This window comes from Tympanuchus pallidicinctus, unplaced genomic scaffold (genome assembly GCF_026119805.1).
Source record: "Tympanuchus pallidicinctus isolate F22 unplaced genomic scaffold, pur_lepc_1.0 scaffold3, whole genome shotgun sequence".
Classification (NCBI taxonomy): Eukaryota; Metazoa; Chordata; class Aves; order Galliformes; family Phasianidae; genus Tympanuchus; species Tympanuchus pallidicinctus.
The window spans coordinates 36,041,033-36,059,320 of record NW_026294747.1 but is presented as its reverse complement, the minus strand read 5'-3'; the positions used below and the strand labels follow the sequence as shown (position 1 = coordinate 36,059,320).

The 18,288-nt window shown below is 35.2% G+C and overlaps 1 protein-coding gene across 5 annotated transcripts in view; it reads left to right on the top strand.

The window, feature by feature from the left end:
* SLC25A21 (solute carrier family 25 member 21) overlaps positions 1 to 18,288 on the top strand; it is a 222,504-nt gene that overhangs the window by 121,577 nt on the left and 82,639 nt on the right. For 4 of the 5 annotated variants that reach the window (XM_052696863.1, XM_052696862.1, XM_052696864.1 and 1 more), the window contains one exon: positions 2,148 to 2,196. In XM_052696863.1, the coding sequence (XP_052552823.1) occupies positions 2,148 to 2,196 (49 nt within the window). Of the gene's footprint in view, positions 1 to 2,147; positions 2,197 to 5,174; positions 5,247 to 18,288 lie in introns of those variants that run through there. The other variant, XM_052696866.1, reaches the window with a different exon arrangement.

Here is an 18,288-nt window from a genome sequence, read left to right as displayed (position 1 = left end):
CATGTGACATCACCAAGGAGACCCAGTGGAACTATTAGAACATGTTTTTGGACAATCTATCTATGTAGCTATGTTGACTACTTTATCATGAAAATAAAGTTGGTAAACAGTAGTCTTTTCAGTATGATAAATTAAAATATATTGCACCATATCTATTTAACTAATTAGATTTTCATAATGCTAATAGAATTTGCCACAAACCTGATGAACATTAGCTGAAGAAAGAGCAATATATTTTATTTTATTGGGCACATCTCAGAGTGCTTGTAATTTAGTAAGGCCACCACACTTTCTGGGCAGGCTATCAAGTAGGATGTTGTAATGATCTGCATGACTACTATAGTAGATGGAAAAATGTAGCTTGTGTTTGTAGCTGTTCCATTAACATCTTGCACAGTGTGCACTCCTTTTGTGCTCTTCAGAGAATCTTGTAATAATCCCAAGTAATTATACACTGTTTAAAACCTAGTGTGTAATTAAATGATAATACGAAAGAAGGACTGAGAAAAACAGATAACCAATAGAATCCTGAAGCTATCAAAACAGATCTCGTGCCAAAGACCTTGGAATTCATCTGATTCAGTTGCTGGAAGAATGCCTGAATTAAAAATTATTCTATGAGGACCAAGAAAATAGAGCCAAATTCTGGCACTATACACTTTTCTCCCAAAATGGACATTAATGCTACAAAAACAGAATAGGGTGAACAGCCCCTGACCCCATGCTTGCCCCCCTACTGTTGTTTGTATCTGCCAAAACAAAACAGAAGAGAAGATCTAACACTTGCAGGTGAGAGAAGTTAGAAAAGGAGGGTCATTAGAAAAGAAAAAACTCATAGGCAGTGCCAGCACTGAAACACTTGACTGCAGCTCTATTTGTAAAGCACCTGTTGGCAGCTGTGACGTGGTTTATAGGTTTTGGGACAGAATGAGGACAGAAAACTTGCAGTCTGTGTTCGCTTATGTGACATGTGATTTGTTCTTGTTTTATTAAAATATAAGTCATTCCTGGGCAATAATTATGGCAATAAATATATCTATTCAGAAATAAAATCTACACCTCTAACTTTCTAGAAAAAAAAATTAAAAATATTAAATCACATGATTTTGAATGAATTTCATTAATATTAATATTTATGTTAGTTTGATGGCTGATGCCCATGTGTGTTGTCTACCTTTTTTGCAGAAATGAAATGTTGAGTAGGGTGGAAAGAAAACACGGCAAAACAATAGTCAAATATTACTTTGATAGTTTCATTCAAACACAGCCAGAAGAGACTGGGTGTAAGGGGTTATCTGGCCAGTTTTATGTTTTGCAAGCATTATACATTACAGTGTAATTGTAGAAAAGAGGGAAAAATTGTAATTTTGCCATGGATCAGGGGCAATAAATAGGTGGTAAAGGTCTGGGCTTTTCATGAGGTAGTAGCAGAGTGGAAAACGGTAATGGAACCAGCTTTGAAGCCAGTGGTTTCAAGTGCATTAGGGATTTTCCAGATCTCTTCTTTTGCCAGAATTTTCCATGTGCCATCCACACCCTCCCCTCTTGGACATGGAAAGTCCCCAGCATGTGAATTTAAGTGTTTATGATGGCTTGTGGAACAGGAAGGGAGAACACGTGGACAGCATTCAGTGGTAGCTGAGAAGCAGGACAAGATGTAGAGCCAATAAGACCTCAGCTCAAATGGCCAACTCAAGAATGGCCAGTCATTTTAATACCAGGTTCATCAGAGCCGCCAACACTGTCTTCCTTAACAACAGTATCTTTAAGGATTAGTCACATATGACAAAGAAGCTTGTGTTAACCTGAACTCCAACTACTTTCTGTGAGAATTAATGTATTTGTTTATGATGGCAGCCAAATATTCCTGGTGATCTTAAGGCAGAGAACTGAGCAGAAATGATGAATAAAGTGATCCCATAGCTAATATGTGCTAGCTTTCCTCTCTGCAGCAAACAGCTATCACTTAGCTTAGTGTCTAAACTCTTTGAAGAAGAGTATGTTGCATATATGAGGTATTTAAGTACTGTAACATTAAGGATACCTTTAGGTTTTCACTTTTCAAAGTTCAAGAACTAGCTAAGTCAGTGAAAACGAAATTAGTTTGTACAAGTGCTTACTAGGCCTTTTTTATTATTATTTTATAGGTCTTGTAGAAATTTGCCTGATGCATCCCCTTGATGTAGTGAAAACAAGGTAAGATTCTGCTCGGACAGGTTTTGTTGACACTGGAAGACATCCAATTTAGGAGCTGTCAGAAAATAAAAAGCTAGAACTTCTCCAAGTAAGATAACTTCTGTCTTTAATGGCATTTGTATTTACTTACCTATATCTACAGCATTTGACAGTTGGAATTTGAATAGCACAACACTTTTCTGGTTAGAGGTCATCTAAAGGTGATAAATATATTTTATGACACATATTTTGAGGTTGTAATGAAATCCTCCTGTATGAAGATGGCTACAATTAAATTTGCTTCAGATACATATTATCTGCAGTAATATTTTTTTAATGTAAATGGGAAATAACATATGCCTCCAAAGTTATTGTCAGAGATCTCTGAGACCTGACATAAATGATAAAAATGTTGAAATGGGGTGTTTTGTGTTTGCTCTGTGAGCTAAGTAACTTCATGCTTTTACCTTTTGCCACTATTTTCTTTTCTGACTACTCGTTTATGTGAGTATAAATGATGAAATGACCTGGAAAATTTGGTTATACGTTTTTTTTCAGTGTTGTTTTTGAGATAGAAGAATAATAGTCAAGTTCCTAATTTTTTTAATATATTTTTCCTTTTCCTTTTTCAGTTTGCATACTGATTCTTAAGTGAGTGCTACCATATATGAAAGGCAAACTAGAATGCAGAAGTATACAACAAAGAGAAGAAAAAATGTCACTCCATGTATACTTCATGCAATATCTATACTTACTATATATGTATCTCTGTGTAGTTTTCACTGATTTAAGTAAAAAAGCTTCACTGGAAGATGAATCAAACCTCTACAAATGATGAAGAGAACAGTTGTATTGGCTAGAATATGTTTGAAGCTGTCAATGAGGACTTGAGTTCATCACTGAGTTCGGTTTGTTAGTCAGCATGTTGCTACAGATGTATTTTAGGTTCTTCTGAGGTTTACCTAAGGCTTTTAGATACTTTTCTGTAGCTTGCTTTTTTGCGGGAGACCCTCTATGGTCATTGGTCCAAACCAGAGAACAGCAGTGCAGGCTGCATCCACATCAATTGCTGACTGGGTGCAGGAGGTGCTCCTCAGTGCTCTGAATTTGCTCAGGAAATTCTTAATCAGGAATAATTTGATTGCTCTATAGAGAGAGTACACCTAGTAGTTTCAAACTAGGTTCTTTGTAACTCTTCACGTACACTGAGGCTTTGCAATTACAACCTAATTTACATAGCAAGACAAAAATTAAAGTACAAGCAGAAGAGATACAAGACCAAACTTAAAAGAACAAAAATTTTTCTTGCTCTTCTATTTCTCTTGTAGTCCATGTGAGTGTACTTCAGTGGCATCATTTTGGCAGACAGTGCTGTAAGAATTCTTCAACTCCGTGGATGAATTATCTGTTCATGTCTTCCTCTTTATACTAAACTAGATGTCGTATGTCCTTCAGCATAAATGCACCATCAGTACTTTACTTCTCATGTCTTTGCTGTCCTTGAGATTGTCATCCAATCCATCCATTTCTATTGTAGATTTTACTTTTTTATGTGTCATACTGTTAAAAGAGATCATATGTGAGATCTAGAAATGGATAGCATTCAAGAATTGAAGAGGATGTTTGTGAAGCTTTATCGACATTAAAAAAAAAAAAAAATTAGGAGCCTTTTTAAATGTGAAATCTGAGCCAGTGAACAATTAAATTAAAAAAGAAGAAAGAGTAAAAGAACAATAGCCGTGTGGGAGAAAGCAGATTACAGTTCAGAGGGAAACCAAGGGGCTGAGTCAAGTAAAAAAGCTGCTAAGCAAATTTTTCTCTCATTGTGTTAATTTCAACTCCGTGGAAGTGAGCAGTACCTAAGCAATAGCTTATCTCTGTTCTGTTGGTGCAGATGTATTTAAAGATATTACATGGATTTTGATAGTTCTGCTGAGTTTAGTATTTGTCAGTACTTGTAAATATTTACATCTTGAAAGCCAGTAGTAAAACCAAAAATGGAATATTCTCTGATCTCAATCACCATTCAGTTCTATGTATATTGTATCCTTTTCGTTCATTTTGTGATGGCTAAAAATTCTCAAAACTAGAGTAGCTTAATCTTTTCATAAAGGTTAAAATGAAACACTGTTTTTAATTATTGACTTTGAATTTAGTATGTTTTGTAACACATTTTCACTTAATTCCTTAGTTGCTTGTCTCTGAGCACTGCAGTACACTCAGTCTTTTCCAACATTGTACTGATAGTTTGTCATTTCTTAATTACTTCCAGCTAATATATGTTGCTGGGATTTTTTCTTATGGCTAGGTGAAAGGATTTACAAAAGGGCCACTTGTTGCTTATTTTTTATGAAGTTTTGAATTTCCTGCATTTTTCTATGAAGTGTTTGCTTGGTGGAAACTCCCATGGTCTTTTCAAATTAGTAGAATCTTATTTGATCAAAGTTAGCATTCTGAAGTGTAGGGAAGATGCCAGAGGCTCACTTCTAGTGGATCTGTGGCTCAGCATCAGTGCTTGGTTGTTATATTTATTTTGTGTATGTTTTTAATAAAAATTTGGAGAAAAGAAAGTTTCTGTCAAAGGTTATTTTGAAATGCTGGAAAATAGTTTGGCTCTTTTACGACAACATTTTGCAATATTTTTTCTGTTTAGTAATATTCTATTATTCTACAGTAACAATGCTAGAAGAATGCATATCTATAAAGGAGAAAAGGAGCATGCATAATAGATTTTAATTTTTTTTTTTTTTTTGCTAAATGGAAATTTCGAAATAATTTTCTTCACTGCTATAGCATCAACATGACTAGTTTAAGAAATTCATACAAATTACCTACCTAGAGAGTGCTAAATTCATTACTTTAACCCAATGAAACTCAGTTCTTCTTTGAATGAAATAATGCTTTCTTCTCAAATAGAAAATACATTGGTATAGTTTTTGATGATACTCCGCAAAAAAATTTGTATATGTGTATATAACAGAGACTCTTTAATTTACCAGTTACCGTTATGATGACTTTATTCATTTGTGGATTAAGTAAAATACCTTATCTCTGCACCTGTCATCCTAAATGTGAGTAAGTTATGCAGAATTTGGTAAGAGTGTGTGTGTCTGCCTATGTATGAGCGGAGAGAACAGTAGCAAGGAAGATTTTCCTAGTACAGATGCAGCCAAGACATTGAAGGTTTGGTTTTTTTTAATTAAGAAACTTAGAGGATCTATTGTACATCAGACTTACATCTGGATGATAAAATATATGCCGGATCATGATATGTAAGACAAAGCATTATCTCACATACTTATATTAAATTTATATATTATATTAAAATCAGTAGAGTGCTTTTCTACCTATAATTTATCCCTTGTGTCCTAATGACATACGTTTCAGTTTAAGCAAATGTACAAAATTCAGAACTGCCATTTATTGCTGGAAAAAATTTATTCTTGTGCAGCAGCTGATGAGAGTGATTGCGGAGAAGAAGGGAGAGAGTTAAAGGGAGATGTCAGGCCAAAGTTAATGCAGTTTGACTGGTCAGCCAGGCAAACCTGAATGATAATTGGAGAAAGTCACAGTGGTCTGTCAGGTTATGGTTTTATGAAGTCCCACAGCCTTCAATACCTTGCAGCTTTAAGAAAAGAAGTTTTTTATATTTTCCTGCTGTTGACATTTCCAGGAGCTTGCTAGCTTCCAAACTACCTCTGCACTGACAGACAATTTTCATTTTAACACCTCTACATTTTAACACCTCTGATTTTGCAATATCACTCTTGGTTATGTCCATTTTAGAACTTACAAACCCTATAGCAAAAAATAAAATGTTGGCTAATTTCTTCAGGTTTGTAAATTGATTACACATGAATCCTCTTTTTCATTAATTATCACCAGTATTTTTTTATTTGAGTTTTAGTCATTCCACTGTTCTTGAAAACAGATTTCCTAGTTGCTAGTGTAGAACTATAAAGCATATATCAAAATGGAAATACGGATTTTGGATGCAGCTTGGTATTCTGTACTGATGAAAATGGAAACCATACTTTGTAACTATTTTTAACAGTCGCATCTATATGATAATTTAATAGAAAAAAAATGTGAAGAAATGTGTGATTAAGTGATTTGAAATAATAGAGAAAATTAACAAGTTATCACAAAAAGCTTTCCAATGCACAGTGCATGTAAAATTTTGTGTCTAAAAGTCCTGTGAGTGGGAAAATTTGTACATGACTTAGATGAATTATTTACTTCTCTTTCATTTCGACAGTAATTTGTCATAAATTTTGAGACAAATATGCAAAAAAAAGAGATTGTTTCTGTTACATTATATTAATAAAAAAATTGTGCTCCAGATCTGTGCTGACTTTAGGAGCATCAGCTAATATATCCCTCCTATCTGGAGTATTAAGGATTCCTAATTCCATATAATGTGGAATCAGAGAGTGTTAAACATCATCACAAACCAACTACCATCTAAAGGACTAGGAGATATTTAGTAACAAACTAGACTAAAGAAAACCATGAGGATAACTTGTGTTTAAACAAATTAAACATATATTCAGGAGGCAGTGTTTTAATGCTTCTCTGGTTAATTCACATAATGATAGGTCCAAATCCTTTTAATTTTGTGTTTGTTTTGTTCTATATTTAAACAATCTCTCCTGTTTTCAGACTTAATTGTGTTCTCATAACTTGGCCTCACGTTGGGATGGATATGTGCAATTAGGGAAGCAACACCCAAGAGAGAAATCTAGGAGGCGCTTTTTCAAAATCTCTGACTTTAGTTTCTCAGGAGGATACCTTATATACATAGCTTGCTTTATGGGTCAACCTGTTGGACCTCACCATTAATTTTCTTAAAGCTGTATTCTGCCTCTTCACAATCTGGGAAAGATATGGTACAAGTTGCTTCTACTTTAATGCTCTTTTACAAAGGTTAGCGTTAGATCAGGATCTTAATGTGAAGTGACTTTCCATCTCTTGTGTGATTCAGAATATCAGCATATAAAATAAGGCCAATAATTCACCCTAGAAAATTTTGAGGAAGTTTTCCTCCAATCAAAATTGAGATTTCATGGTTTGCTATTCTTACTGCAACAATCCAGACCAACATCGTGGATCTAAAGCCCCACATTTAGAAAAGAATTTGGGATCTAAGTCCAAATTTGAACTCTGCATTACAGACTCATTTCTAGTTAGCAACTGTTCTGCTGATTTCTGTGTGTTTATCCATTTTTTTCCTTTGTTCCAATTCTGTCATTTTGGTCTTATTAAAAATGTTCAGCTTACTACATATGTTTCCGATCTCATTCCATCTGTTGTTTTGCAAGAGCTACTTCCTTTATATCATTAATTCCTCTTTGATTTCTGGTTTCTTTTTGTTTAAGTGAGCAGTAGTGGAGCCTGTCCCTGAAAAAACATGGTATAAAGAAGAATTCATTGTCCTTATACAATGTTACCATTTCCAAATGATCATAACTCATTTGGTTTGCATAAGTTCATATTACTTCATGCAAAATGCTCTAGTTAGATTCATAATAATTTTAAGCAGAAAATAGTTTTCCTATCATAGGAAAATTATGAGGATACAAAATGTTTTGGCATTCCATTTTTGGACTGAGCTCTTGGAAAAGTGCTAGAAAAACAATGAATTTTGGCCTTTTCTTTTTAATGAGGAAAATAGAATTTTGCTTTGAAAATGTTGAGAATAGATGTTTAGGGATATTGGTCTCTCCAAATATGTAGATATATAGATTTACTGGATCTGATTGTTTCCTGAGAAATTTTTTCTTTCATCAGGAAGAAAATACTTAGTAAAAGTAATCCCTGACCAAATTAACTTACTGTCCTTATTTCAATCAAATGTCAAGGTTTTTCCCTGGGATATTAGTCTTAGTTGATTAATCAGTGGCCTTCAGTACATTTATTCACTGGGCTTGTTGTATCTGATACTGTTTTTGGCATTTGAATTTCAGCATTTAAATACTTTGAGTATTTCTTTACAGATCCAAGTTTTATATAATACAAACTTATCTCAAGTTTACAATCTTTTGGTTGTGGATGTGATCCAGGACTCAGTCATTTGCCCTTTATTTTCCTTCTACATACAGTCTGTTAGGAATTAATAAGGGCAAATGGGTTAATAATCCCAGCTAGATACACTATTCCAATTTAAATCCTTCCCTGAACTAAAGAACAGTACTGATGTGCACTGTTAAACAGATGCTCTGATTTGCAGTGCTAGTCAAAGTGATTTCTGTTGTGCTCTAATTTTGTATTTGTAGGCATGCCATATGTATATTTTTTAAAGTCTGTTGAGATCCTTCAGGATAAAAAGAAACTGTATAAATACAGTTTCATCATCTCCTCATGTGATACTGTACCATTTGTGATCAAGCAGCAGTTTAATGGCATCCTTACTTCAAATCAACTTGATTTTTGTAAAAAGTAACATGGAGTTCTTGATTTTAGAATGAGCTTATCCCTGCTGTTAGAAACTGAATTTGTTAGTCATCAAAACAGACTGCCGGAGTTCTTTTCTCTAAAGCTTTTCCTTTATTTTCATTGAGTGTTCTGCCATTTACTCTGCCTTCTTGAATTCTAGGTGCTTTTTTAAAAACCTGAAACAACTATTTCCAGTTTACACAGTAGTAAGATGATATTACTCTTTAGGTTATGTGTTATCTGTGCCATTTCTCTGGACGTACAAAAACTATCCTATTTTTTAATTAACTTGGGTGCTGCAACAATGTGGACTTTCCAACATCCACCTAATAAGCCATGTTTGTCATGAATATGCTCAAGATAGAACAATAATCTCACTTATAAAGAATCCTACTTCTAAGGTTAATAGAGGAACAAAATAAAATAAATGAAATTTTTGGATGCCTAATTAGCAATCTGGATGCTAGAAGTGTGCAGCTGGCCAGCGCCTTACTGTAGGGAGGAAGAGAAGTGGGTCACTGTGCAGGAGGTAAGTGCCAAAGCTGTCTCTGGAAGGGACAAGTGGTGATAGATGTGGGATGAGATTCCTCAGAAGAGGAAGTAAATGAATATCTCCCACAGAAGGCAAATGAGAAAGAATGCCTGAGAAAAAGCCAGGGCTGATAAGAGGAAATGTCTGATGGTATATTGCATGTTTGCTTCTCAGTTCAGTAGTTGTGGAAGATGTGCTTTCTGGAGGGAAGCTGGATCGCAGCTGACTTGGCCTTAGTGCTCTTCAAACTGTAGTCTGTACATCTGCTGGGGAGTTTTGCGTGAGTGAATCTGTCCTTTTACACACCCCAAACACAACTCTGTCTGGTAGAACACTTCACAGATGATTCCTTGTGTGGGTAACTTAAAGTACTATCATACTAAAAGACATACCAAATATTATCTGTCTGGATAGTGACCAGCCTTTTGACTGTGAATATTTGCCAAATGTAAAAATGCATATGTGTTTTCACAATTTTATGCTTTTCATTCTGTTTCAGCTATGAATTAGAATAGCTAATTTCAGATCCCTTTATTGTATGTTTTGATTTTGTTCTAATGCCAAAGCATAATATTCTTTCTGTGTTTGGTCTTCCACTGCTTACCACAATCAGGTTCCAGATTGAAGTGTGTAATTCCTGACAACTACATGAGCAGAACTTATGAAATAGCAAAAAGCCTGAGAGTTTCACTTCTACAATCTACATAAATATGTATTTAAATCTTTTAAAAACAGATGTGTACAGACCCACTTGGTTCTACTGGTATCGTATCTTTCATAGTAGAAAAGGTGAAGTTTCTTGATGTTTGTGATTTCTAGCACTGGGAGAAAGCTGCAGCTTATTGGCTGTGTCCCGTGATGGAGTTGCAAGAGGGTAGGTGTGGGTTGCATTTTATGATTTCATGGGCTGCACATTGTGCACTCCTTTTTTAAATCCAAAAAAGCTCTGAATTTTTTCCTTCCTTTTGTTTTTATTTTATTTTATTTTATTTGTTTGTTTTTTAATACTTCCTTTCATAGCATAAGACTGCAGATAACACTTGCAGGCAGAGTAAATGTGACAAAAGAGCTCCAGAACTGTAATGTCACGAATTATTGATAGGGTGTAATAATTATTTTCTCATAGCACTGTCTGATGGGGAGAGGAAGACTATCTAGAACAAAATGCTCTCCAAATTACGTTCATCCTACAGTTGGTTGCTTCGCCAGTTAGAGCCTTCCAAAGAAGTAATAGAATAGAGCTGTTTGCATTCTCTTTGTAGTATCTCAAGATTTATGCAGATGTGTGGAGAGAGACACAGATCAGAAACTTGGTGATGTATCACGTTCATGACTAAAAGTGAAATTCAATTTTAAATACTTTGGCTATGTGGGTCAGCTGAGGTCAGGCTAAGAGTTCTGGAACAATATATACACGTTAATGCAGAAAATACCCTGTAGTATTATAGTATGTTTTGGTTTTCATTAAACACAATATATATGTTTAATTATTTTATTCATTTAGATTCTCACAGCCTCAGAATATTCCATTTGATTTCTGTTTAAAAAAAAATAAATCTAAATTGTCATAATGTATAATAATGTACCTTCTTTGAGTTACATAAATTACCTCAGTGCGCACTTCTGAATCTCATTTATTCATTTTGAATGAAGATACACCTGCCTATTTATCTGTGTGTTTATGGCAATGAGGACTGCCACCAAAACTGCTAATTTCTCACCCAGGACTATACAGAGGGCGGCTTAGACTAGGCCAGTCTAGAATCAAGGCTTACACTCGCAGCCAGTTTCCAAGCAAGATGTTACAGCCTATGCTCATCTTACCTCTTCTTCCACTGCTGTGGCAGCACTCAGAAATGTGCATCCCAACCCATCCTGACCTCTCTTGCCTCTCCTCTCCCTTTTTTCCTCCTGGAAAATGGCTCCCAGGTAGTCTGGAATACTGGCTTTGTTTTCTTCTCCTGGCTTTCTTGTGCCTGGTTCTGAGGCAGTTTCTGTTTATTCTCTCCTTCTCTAAGCAGGACGAGAGGGCAGCTTTCTGTTCCTGTTCAGAAGTCCCAACCACTGTTGGCTCCCTAGCTGCAAACCACAGCTGTGTCCTGCCTATTTTAGGGTGTGCCAGGTGACAAGTGCCCTTTAATTCCCTATGGGGACTCCTTCATAGCCTACAGCTCTCAGAACCAGAAAGGATTTTCTAATGTTCGTATGTTTTTACAATGCAATTTCATCCCTAACAACAACCAATACCCCCTTTACTGTACATTACTCCCCTTTTCCTTTCTTTATGTTTCCCTTTAGACATGCCCGCATTTTCTTTTCCGAAGTCTAAATTAGGGTAGATAATCAAATAAACTCTTCACATAATCTTCCGTCTGCATCAATCTTGTATTTAAAATATAATGAGTCAAGTGAAACCATGAGGGAGAGAGTGGAATGAGAACAAGAACAGAAAGGAAAAAGTGGAGTGCTTGGAGGTGATAAAGTACGTGGGATTCTATTTACAAGAAAAATATATGCTGAAAATAAGTATTTAAAATGGGAATTGGGAGTGGAAATAACCAGATGTTAGCACAGTTTAAATAGTAGTCTGGAGACAAAGAAATGGGATAGTTTTAAATATGCATGCATTTTTAAATGATATTTAAAATAAGGATTAAGCAGCTGGGAAAGGTTAGGTAGGCTGCAAGTTGGAAACATCATGGTATACATAAGATTATTTTAAAATAATATAACAAATCAGTTGGGGTAGTTATTAGCAGATGTTAATGATTTGTCCATGGAATAAAAAGTTAAGATCACATTCAGGGGTAGAACATGGTCATGCCTGATTTCTCTATGGACAAAAATTTTGCATTAGGCAACTGTCATGCCTGATTTCTAACCACGGATGGAACAAACCTAAAATAAAAGAAGCAAAGAATTACTTTGTATTTTAAAAAATAGTTATGTTTACTACAACTGTTATTATTTAGTCATGAATTGGATTGAGTGGGAGGTAACTGAAGTATGGAAAACCCCCATTTAACATCTTCAATTATAATAACCTTAAAAGCAATTTTCTGCCTCTTCATGTTTCATTTTTTCTTACTCGTATTTGCACTAGCTTTTGTAGAATATGTATACAAGAGAATAGAAGTGTCTGTGTGTTGGAAGCACAGTGTAACTGTAGCAATGCCAACAATTTTGTCAGAGAAGTTGGCCATTGATACTGTATTTAAGTATGTCCTTAAAATAACTGCATTAGGCTGATATGTGCCAAATGAATCTATAAATAAAAAAAGAGAGATAATATCATTATGAACTATGCTTTTTGTATGTTTTTACAAGCAGATGCATCATTGTATATTCTGGGTCTGTAGGGGATTTTGAGAAAAAAGTCTTGATGTTGAGTAGGATGAAGGAAAATACCATCTCCAAAATAATCTTGGCACAAAAGAACTGTCGTTTGAATTTATTTCTCAGGAGGAAAAGAAAGGGGGGGAGGAGGGGCAGAAGGGAATAAGGAAATATTTTCAAGTTCTTAACTGCTGTGAAGCTGTAGTGATTTGATGATTCCTTGGCAAGAAGACAGAGGGTCAGACTGTACTTTTACAGCCGGAGTCACACACAGGGCAGAGCACAGAGCCAGCAGCTGGGCCTCAGTGTCTGTGGCCTGGCTGGTCCCTGGTCCCTGATAGGTAGTGCAGACTTCTGATCTGCAGCAGTACTAACTGCTGGTAATTACAAAAGGTTCTGTCATCCCCTCACCTTTATCTATTCCCATGCATTTGAAGCAGTGACAAAAGAAGATGCAACAGTCCCGTGTGCTGGCTGCCATGTGCATGTCTGCAATGGAGTGCTTAGAAAGTGCTGCAAGTGCCCACATGTACAATGTGCTTCAATGTCTGTAACTGTGATAAGGCGAGTAGATTTGCAAGTTGTGCATGTGGTGCTATCATCTAGCATTTGTCTAGTTTTTAACTTTATCTGCAGCAACTTGGATCACGTTGGATTCTCCCAGAATGCAACTTGGATGCTTCTTTCTTTAGCACATCAGTGTGCTGAATCAGCTCAACTCAGGAGTCAGACATGTGGCAGAGACAGTTCAATGGAGAAAAAAGGATGAAAAAAAGTGCCTCTGGAATGGGAAAAGTGCCTGCAGATAGCAGAAAGTCTTCCTAACAGCCACCTCTACTGTCTCATGACAGTTTCCCTGAGTAAGTCAGCCACAAACTAGAAAGCTTTGATTTAATAGTTCTGAAATTGCTAAAGTGAAATACAAATTAGGAAAGCAAAATAAAAGTAGAAAAGTTTTTTGGACATTTCTTTTTGTACCTGGAAAGAACTGAGAAAGGGCATATTTCATTTGAAAATATGATTTCACAAAGGTTTAAGCTCAATTATTTTAGAATCGTGTTTTTCCCCTTGACACTTACACTGCCATGCATTGACATTTCAGTGGAAAATCGATCAATTAATTACCTTTTTTCTTTCTTTTTTTTTTTTTTTTTTTGCTAGCTTTGTTTTCTGAAATGGTTCTTGTAAAACAGGCAATACCAGGGCAGAAAAGGGAGCAAACCACATAGATTGTCAGTGGCAATCACCAAACTGTATGCTAACGGTATGCATGAAACGATGCATGCATACTCTACCGTTATAGTGTAATGTTGCATTTAATCTGGTGAAAGGGTGATCTGTTGATTAACAAGTCAGTCCTACTCATGGCTAGGGAACCATGAGCTGCCAAGCTCCCTTCACTTCTATATGTACTACATCCTTACTGTTTCCCTTACTCAGACCTAGAAAATGCAAAACTTCAGGAAAAGTTGATTCAGCTTATTGACTTGTCAGAAAATTAATCCATAAAAAAATGTATGCAGCCACTAGATAACCATTAGATCAACTCATTTGAGGTGCAAAACTGCATCTTAATCAAAGATGCCTACATGTTTATTTAGTACATATCCAAGTTAAGAACTTTATTTTCATTGCCATTTTTTTCTGTTAACACATAATGTTGTATCGTTCCTTAGAATACAAAACTCAAGATGAAAGCAGCTGTTGTTCCTCCTAAGGCATAATTTGAGTTTCACTACAAGAGGAATAAAATTAAAGCATGAATGTTAGATAGGTAAAAGACTTTCCTAATTTAGTCCCTGGAAGGTGAATTTTTAAATGCATCATTTTCCTTCTCATATATTTTCTCCTTATTCTTTTTTCTTTTTCTGAATTGTTTTATTGTCTGAGCAATTTGACATACCTAAGAACTGAAACAGCTGACAATTCTATTCTTAAGTAGTTCATGTACCATAGCACTACAGTATACACCTCATGAAATTGAGGAATATGCTGAAATTTGGAATTCAATTTCATTAGATGAGAAATGCCAAATTTACAGTGGATTGTTGCTAAAGAACAGGATACATTTCTCCTCCCATGTCAGCAACACTCCTTGTGCAACCTGTAGACCTTATTGTAGTTTCTCCTGGAGCTGTGCAACACACCGTGATAGGAGAAGACAAACTTACTGTACTGTTTTTTGATGAATTTCTTATTGAATCAGCTTATTATAGAAGTGTTAGTGAGTACTAGAATTACCACAGAGGAAGGAGCAGAGCCACACAAGAAAAGGAGAGAAGGAACTGATGGTGAAATCTCCCTTTTTTCTTGTTTTTCTTATGTGAATTCTTAGATAGTTCAACTGTTTATGAAACAGCTTAAGTGAGAGACTTCAAATCATTTAAATCGGGAATAAATTCCTGTTCTTCAGAGTTCTTATTTATCATTTTGGAATACTTAAATCATATGTCTAAATAGATTGCCAAATCTGAATGAATAGAAGATTCTTGAAGTTGCCTGTTAATAAAGTTGCACAATTTTACAATAGTCACTTGAAGCTTTCACCATAAGAAATGACTACATGTTACAAGAAGCTGTTGACTTTGTAAAACATGTAATTAAGTTTGAAATTTCATGTTCTAGCTTCTGCAGATTATAGCTCATGACTACTATGAGGAGCCTCACAAGCCCTTGCACCAGCCCTGCTCTCAGCTGATTCAGCTCTCTAACTTAACTAAAAATTATTTCAACAAGGACAAAAAGAGAATAAGTATAGTTGCAGAGAGGAACAAGGAAGAAAGTAAACTGAGATCTCTCCCCAGACATAGGTGTGAGTTTTTCAATCAACTCTACTGAAAAATGTGAATAACCACAGTGCATGGCCTGTCCTGCCTAGGAAGCAAACCTGGGTATAGAAATAAGTATGGTATACTACTGAACTGTGCTTACAGTGGAGCCTAGTAATTTTCTTGGGACAAGTGACAGAGTGGGCATATGCTGCATACAAGAGCTAACGTAACATAGCTGCCTGTAATAACAGGGACTGAATTCATTGACTCAGCCAGTCCCTTTCAAGCTAGTGTTTGATTTGCTTGGTAAATTATAAAATAAAGTAACAAAAGAAAGATGATGCTTATATGCATTTTGTCCATTTGCAACAAGATAATTTCCAGAGAAAATCATATTTGTGAAACCAGGTTAATAGTGCCAAATAACAGAATCGTATGGTAGAATCATAGAATGGCCTGGGTTGAAAAGGACTGTAATGATCATCTATTTTCAACCAATCACTAGATCAGGCTAGAGAATATCTTCAGGTCACTATGCTACAGAAGCTGCCATATCACAAAACCATTCCCTGATTAAATAAACAGATAATATTTGTTAAATTGCATAAATCAAAAGTCTAAACACAGTTCAGCAGTGAGATTTGTTATTATTTTGAGATTAGTTAGATGTACTAATGATGCCCTTTTTACTTACTCACTTCGCAGCCTTTATTGAAATATATATACAAGAAGTATTTAGAGATGTTGAAAAGAGAGGACAAAGTAATAGTCTTGTCTTTTTATGTTATTCTGACTGCTCAAGGGTCCTTGAGGGAGATTTTGGCACTGGAAAAATTTCCTAATGGAACAGAAATCCTTAGGTGGTATAGAGGTGGATTAATGACTCTACTTCACCTGTTTTTCACAAACTCTTATATGGGAATTGGTAATTCTGGAAAGAAGTCAATAGTCAGAATGTCTTTTATACTCCAGCTTTTTGTGGCTGCCAGGACAGACCCTTGTGACTAATAGGAATTCAGCATCAATTAGAACAACTCCCAAACTTGTGTTATGTGTGCTGGGGCTAACACAGTTCCACTGTTCTTGGCTTGCCTGACTGTAATGGAACTACAAGAAACAGCTTTGAAAAGCTTGATCCACAGTCCTTCCTCCCACTTATTCACATTGCTTAAGGATAATGTAAACTTCAGTCCAGAGTGACAAATCATAAAACTTGTGCAGCACTAGGCCAACTCACAGGTGCTCTTGAAGAACATAATTTATGCAGTTGCACCATATTTCAATCAGTGTGAATAGTCAGAAGCCATTAGAAAGAGTCTATTTTGTTATCTGCAAAATAACAGTATTTTCAAATCTATTCCTCACAGTCCTGTGGCTCAGAATATTGTTATATACATCTGGTATTGGTAGATGATTTGGTGGGACAAAAGAGATCTTCTGTAATTTCATGGTGATATGTTCTATACATCCATGACTTCAAGTTGTTTAGAAAATATTAAGCATTTTTAAAGCCTAATTTTACATTTCCCTATTGAGTTATCAAAGGACAGCATGGCACCCTTCACACTTTTCTGAGCATTTAAATAGAGCTGGAGGATTTTAGATGTTCTGCTCTGACCATCTGCATAGGCATGACCTCACGACATGGATGTTTATGACAAATTTTGTAAGAAATCATTTTTTCATAAATGTAAACTTCTATATTTTTTTTGAATTTTTCTCTAAATTGACTCTAAATTCTTTTTTCTATGGAAAAAATATGTGCTTAACCAGTACATAAAGCAGAGTGCATTAATCTAGGTATTGAATTTTGTCTGGCCACGTCTTTTGTTTTATTTTAGCATTTATTTTCAATAGTTTTGCAATCCAGTGTATTTAAATACTTTTCTTGTCTACTAACCAAGTTGAATACAAGTACTTAGGAGCAGAGAATTTAATTGCATTTTCTGTTGTTATAAATACTTGTGTAATGTAAAAGGATTGCATTGACATTTTAATATGCTGTCACTTTAAGATACTACATGAAGTGTGAACAGAGCACAGGCACTTTTAACAGGTGTCTCTAATTGTTAGTTTGCTTCTTAGAAATAGCCATAATGTAAAATTTGGTGAAACATAGATCCAAGGTGTTTGGATCCTGAGACATGCTAGCCAGGTTTTCCTTTGGCTGCTGGTAAAACAAATTGGGGTGTGTAATTGATTTTTTCTAAGAAAGCTTTTATGTTTGCTTTGAGTTCAAACTCCATCTTTTTCTTGTTATTTTTTGTCCCTTAGGAGGGACTGCAATATGGGCTTTTAGGAGGGGGAAAAAAAAAAAAAAAAGAGTTCAGTATATTCGTTTATTTTAGCAAATAAGATATTTCTATCACTTTCAGATTTTGATGGTCTACAACTGCAAAAATGATCGAGGAAAAGGTGAAAGGCAGATCAATTGTATTTAAAAAAAAAAAAAAAGTGCATTATCATTAAATTTTACCAGTGCCTATTATGATCAAAGGGAACTCAAGATTGTCTTGATCACAGAATATTTGAAAAACCTCTTAAAAAAAACTTGTGCATCTAAGAAAATGGCTGTTGGATGAAGAGTGATTTTAGAAAAAGAGCATCAACGTGCATGCAATCAGTTCAGATTTTCAATGTGTTTCCAGACACTGACACAAAAATATCTTTAAATAAGAGAACAGAGTACAGACCTCAAAAGTTATACTGGATGTTAGAAGGGGGGCTGTGAAACACGAACAAAACAATTCTGTTACAAGGAAAAGGAATGATGAACATGTACCTTCTACAAAGTTTACTTAGTTAATAAGATTTTGTTATAAACTGTTATTCTTTTTCAGGTTGGCAGAAAGATAAACTATATAAGGTTTTCAAATTCATGTGCTTAATTTTTAGTGAACATTTCAAGATCAACAGTTTCACTAATTTTGCAAATACATTTAGATTGATTACAGAAAATTATGTAAGTCTATTTATTAGTTAAGCTGGAGTTAAGGTAAAGGAATTTTGATCAATTTGCTAAGAATTGCCTCCAGCTGT